General features: G+C 34.1%; 1 protein-coding gene across 1 annotated transcript; it reads left to right on the top strand.

The window, feature by feature from the left end:
- Positions 1-1,347: 1,347 nt before the first annotated feature.
- On the top strand, positions 1,348-4,557 carry LOC113871450 (probable L-type lectin-domain containing receptor kinase S.5). Its single transcript, XM_027508547.1, has 3 exons — positions 1,348-1,783; positions 2,465-3,169; positions 3,725-4,557. The coding sequence occupies exons 1-3, from the start codon at positions 1,348-1,350 to the stop codon at positions 4,555-4,557; spliced, it is 1,974 nt and encodes a 657-aa protein (XP_027364348.1).
- The last annotated feature ends 893 nt before the right edge of the window (positions 4,558-5,450 follow it).

Here is a 5,450-nt window from a genome sequence, read left to right as displayed (position 1 = left end):
CCTGACAGCTCTGAAGTGAAGGGATGTATATCCCTCTTCTCTCCAGTGGTTGATGAACATTCTGTGAATCTCAAGATTGATATACTGCTCTTGAGTTGTGACACTGATCTCACACTTGTCCATCTTGGATGATTGGATATACTATTTGATGGGTGACTTCTTTATGAGAATAAGCCTATTTACTTTGTTGGCAATAGACTTATGCCTTCTAAAGACATTATAAGGACTCAATAGAGGGACTACTGATTCCTCTATTTTTGCTTCTTCAGGAACATATGCGTATTCGATCATATTATCAATTTTATTGGCTGCTGTACAGATACATTCTTTTGGTAGAGAAAAAGGTGAGTTTAGGTAGATCGGAGAAAGTTCTGAGGTTTGTGTAGTTGTTGTATTCATGAGGTTGTGGTAACTCTTACTCACTTTATTTATAATGATTATCACACTTATCTCCTTCTTCAACAGAGACTTTAGGCTCTGAATAAATACATGTGTTCGTGGCTTTGTTTCAGATAGGGATGACTGTAGATACAGTCTCTCCAGTAGGTGCCTGTCAGTTGTCCAGTCGATAAACCCTGAGGATTATGTTGTTTCTGTTTTATCTTATTTAGGTGATTTAAAAAATTAATGGTCCTTAATAAAAAAATTATTTTAAAATTTTAGACATATTTTAATAAGATATTAATTAAGAAATTTAAAATATTTTTAATATATTTTTAGTATAATTTTTTAATGCATCTGAAAATATGTTTAATAAAAAAAATTATTTATCATTTTTATAATGAGTATCTAGAACATGTCTTTTTTCATAGTTGCCATTCATTTATTTTACCTTTTTATTTAACATAATAGAATTAACATTAAATAAGAATACATTTAAAAATTGTAATTAATATTTTTGAAAATCGGTGCATGATTAATTTTAATATTTAGTAATAAAGAATTTGCTAGAAAGAAAGAGTATGTTGCTACCAATTTTTTTTCCGTACATGCTTTGGAATAGAGCTAATTGGATATCTTGCTTGGGCGTTTTTGGGTTAGAAAACTATTAAGGGAAGGGACAAAATTTGAATAACAAAAAAACAAAACCGGTATAAATTCCTATGCAGCATCTAAAGCTTCTTGTCCCTTCTAAATGTTTGCATTCACTCATTATTGTCTCATGAGACCCTACCAACCAACCCACCAAATAAATCAACAAATCGCATATGTTTGGTTTCTCAAGTCAACCTTAGTCACATAAAATGCAGGATGCTACAAGAACACTATATATATCAACATGCATACCAAAAATAAATATAGGATTAATTAAAACGCTCCCTAAGTTCTAAGTCTTCCACAACAACCATGTCCATGCTTTTGTTGCTCACTTTGCTCCTAATCCAAACTCAAAGTGGTGAAAACACTGTTATTAACCACCCCTTCACTTTCTCCTTTGTTTCTTTTAACCCTGAAAGTTGCACCAATGGTGAATTGCTTTGTATGGGATCAGCCACTGCAGGAAATGGGTATTTAAGTCTCACACCAGATCCACAACAAAGTAGCAATTCAAATTTACCACTATCTTCCACAACCAACAACGTGGGAAGGGTTCTGTACCCTCATCCTGTTCATGTTTGGCCAGCAATTATCTCTACCACCTTCACTATTAGGATAACTCCCTTTTCAAAAAATTCAACTTTCTCTGGTGATGGAATGGCACTAGTGTTTGCACAGGATAATAGGCCCTCACCAAATGCTAGCTATGGCTCATACCTTGGCATGATTGATCGCTCTACACATGGTAAACTGACTATATTATTTATTTGTACAAAATATAACTGTTTCAATGTTCGTTGTTTCAGGTCATATGTCACCCTGGCTATGTTTTGGAAAAGTAAAAAAAGGTTGAAACTACTTTTATTTTTGTATTTGACTCGTAGAAAAACAAGGGATATATTTAAAAGGAAAAAAATGTAGATTTATCTTCTTAGACTTAATTAAAAGAGTTGGGAAAAAAATTAGATCGTATATTTGCATTTATGTTTTCTTTTTTTGTTGTATAAAAAGAAAATGGGATATTTTTATGTAAGTTTTCTCAGTGTGTAAACACTATTTCTGGATTGTGAATTTGTGAGTTGCATAAATGTTGCAAATGCACACATAGGTCCACAAGATCAAGCAAGTGAGAACATTCCAAAAACCAAATACAAGAATGGGATAGGTTTTTTTCTTCTTTTTCCAAATTCAAGATTTCAACCAGAAACCAGCTAGTGAGTACACATGGCCAAAAATAAGAATCTTTTTATATTTTTCGATCATTCCAATGGTTTTCTTTGGTAAAATACATCAACAAGGTGAATGCTATCACTATGATTCTCAGAACCAAACTTGGGTTGTCAGGACCCTGTGACTTTCATTTATTAATGTTAAAGGAAAAAGAACATTTTAGTCTAAAGTCTGAACTCAAAATGATGTTGTGCAGGGGGTGATTTTCGTCAAATAGCTGTGGAGATAGACACTTTCATGAATGAATTTGATCCAGATGAAAATCACATTGGGATAGTCACTACAAGCATCACAAATCCACTAGCATTTGAGAGTCTCAATAGCACTGGCATTGACCTCAGAAGCGGAAGAGACATTGAGGTCAAAATTGACTATGATGGATGGAACAAAATGATTTTTGTCTCTCTGGGATACTCTGAAGGCCAATTAAAGAGTGTCCTTAACCATTCAATTAACCTTCCTGACATAATTCCAAGCTCCATTTATGTAGGTTTCACAGCCTCCACTGGCAACAATTTTCCTGAAAGCCATCAAGTTCTCAATTGGGTGTTCACATCAGTGCCACTGCCTAGTCTTTCAGTTCAGCCAACTAAAATTGGTTCCATCAAGACCATATTGATAATTGTCATGCCAGTTTGTGTGTCGGGGTGCTTATTTCTCTTTATTTGGTTAGTTTGGAAAAGATATGCGAGGGGCAACAAGGAGGATATAGAAAGCTTATCAAGGAAGGCTGCAGATATGCCCAAGATGTTCACTTACAAGCAACTATCAAAGGCCACATGCAACTTCAGCAGAGAAAATTTTTTGGGCAGAGGTGGTTTTGGTAGTGTTTATAAAGGCTTCATATTAGACTCTGGGAAAACTGTAGCAGTAAAGCGGATTTCAGCATCTTCTAAGCAAGGTATGTTTTAGACTTTTGGTAGAAACCATATCACCTACCCTCTTTATATGCCTCATTTCTTTTCCTCCTAATTAACATACCACACCTCAATAAAAGAAAAAATGAAACACAGACAATATTGTAATGTAAAAGAGAGCGATAAACTTTTATTAAGTCATTTTTACATTTGAAGGGACATGAAAATGGAAAGGTAATTTCAATCGGTTTTGAAACTAGTAAAAAACTACATGGAACTTGATTTTCCTTATAACAAGGTCTCAAGTTCAAGACTTGTGAATGGAAACAAAATAAGCTTTAAAAGAGTTTAATTTCCTTAAATGAGTCCTTAACTCAGATTAGTCATGATCCAAAGTAATTTTCAGATACCTGGTGTGTCAAACCGAAAAAGAAAATTATATGGATATCGATTTGGATTCCAATTAACCTACTTAAAGTATATAACCTTATTTTTCATGTCTTCCACGATCTCTATTATTAGACTTCCCCATTGTTTCAGTTTTCTTCTATTATTGACCATTTTGTTTTCCCCTTGTTTCTTTGATATTGTCTACACAGGTGAAAGAGAGTTCTTAGCAGAAATATGCACCATCGGGCGTCTTAGGCACAAAAACATTGTGCAGCTCCAAGGCTGGTGCAATGAAGGCAAAAGACTTCTATTGGTTTATGATTACATGCAAAATGGAAGCCTTGACTGCTTCATAGGAAAGGACACTCTAAACTGGCATGCAAGGCACAAGATATTGACAGGATTGGCATCATCATTACTTTACCTTCATGAAGAGTGTGGAAACCCTGTTGTTCACAGAGATGTTAAGCCCAACAATGTCATGTTGGACACTGATTATAATGCTCATTTAGGAGATTTTGGGCTAGCAAGGCTACTCAAAAATGAAAATTCAGTTACTACAAATCTAGCTGGAACTCCAGGATATTTGGCCCCAGAAGTAAGCTTTACTGGGAAGGCTACACCTGAATCAGATGTGTATAGTTTTGGCATGGTAGTACTTGAAGTCATATGTGGGAAAAGGTCAAAATGGATCAAGGAAGAGAACAGTTTTTTAGACTGTGTGTGGAATTTGCATGCTCAAAATGCATTGCTTGAGTGTGTAGATAAACTACTAGAAAACCAATTTGATGAGGTAGAAGCCAAAAGGGCATTGATGGTTGGGTTGGCTTGTTTGCATCCAGATTCCATGTTCAGGCCAAGGATGAGAAAAGTGGTGAACATTCTTCAAAACCCAAATGAACCTTTAATGGAATTACCAGGAGTGAGACCCACTGGAGTTTATCTATCAGTTTCTTCTTCTACTACTACATCAACATCTGACTTTGGGTCTAGAGGCGATCTACAACTTCAATCATCTACAAAATCATTGAAAGAAATTTAGGTTGATCAGCAGTGACATTATTTGCAACCACATATCAGTTGTATTGTTTATGATTAATTACCAACAAATAGTAAATACAACAATAACCAAGTCTTATTCTACTAGGTAAAGTCAGCTAACTCGAAAGTAGTAAATGCAGGAGATAATCGTCATTTTAATCTCCTAAATTCAATCTGAATACAATATTCTTTTGAAATAGTAATAGATAGGAAAATATTTTCATGGGAACAATTTTGAATTATGTATAATCTGCATCTGCAGTGCCATTGACATTCATGTATACGAGAAGTTTTAAGTTTGTGCAAGTACTTGATGTAAAAAGTTAGATATAGTTTTGACTTAATTACCTGTAGTCCTTCAAGTTTCCCTAAAATCTAGTCTTGTCCCCCCTTCATTCTGATTCAATGTTTTTTTTTTTTACTTTAGAAATTATACCCCCTTTTGTTCTGATTTACTAATTATCAAGTGATTTTAAACTCAAGAGTGGAGTCAATTACATTTGTAAAAGTTTTTTTGCAAACTTTGCAGAACACTTGTTTAGTATTTTTGCTGAATCTATTAATGATTTAACGATAGAATTAAGGATTTCAAGAAAGATTAAATTGAAGAAAATATAAAGAGAAAAATACAATGATTTATATTGCTTCTATGACTCCCTCTAACAAGTTTCAATGAAAAGTACTCGGTACCTTTGCACCATTGGAACACTCACTACACTAGTGAAATACCTTAATTTCAATGTTTGAACTTCTTACATACAAGGGATGTCTTACCCTTAACTTTCTTGAGGAACACCTTATACCTTCTTACAACAATTACAATGTGGAACAAAGATATATATACTCATAAAGTGAATATTACAAATTGAATCAGTAAGAACTCTCGTAGAGAAT

This window comes from Abrus precatorius, unplaced genomic scaffold (assembly GCF_003935025.1).
Source record: "Abrus precatorius isolate BTA unplaced genomic scaffold, Abrus_2018 Scaffold7, whole genome shotgun sequence".
In the NCBI taxonomy this organism is placed as follows: domain Eukaryota; kingdom Viridiplantae; phylum Streptophyta; class Magnoliopsida; order Fabales; family Fabaceae; genus Abrus; species Abrus precatorius.
Note: the sequence above shows the minus strand (reverse complement) of the source record. Positions and strands in the feature narration are given on the sequence as shown.

Excerpts from the sequence above, each read along its gene's own strand:
- LOC113871450 (XM_027508547.1), top strand. The coding sequence starts at position 1,348 with ATGTCCATGCTTTTGTTGCTCACTTTGCTCCTAATCCAAACTCAAAGT. Across the intron at positions 1,784-2,464 it reads GATTGATCGCTCTACACATG|GGGGTGATTTTCGTCAAATA; the intron begins GTAAACTGACTA and ends GATGTTGTGCAG. Across the intron at positions 3,170-3,724 it reads TTCAGCATCTTCTAAGCAAG|GTGAAAGAGAGTTCTTAGCA; the intron begins GTATGTTTTAGA and ends TTGTCTACACAG.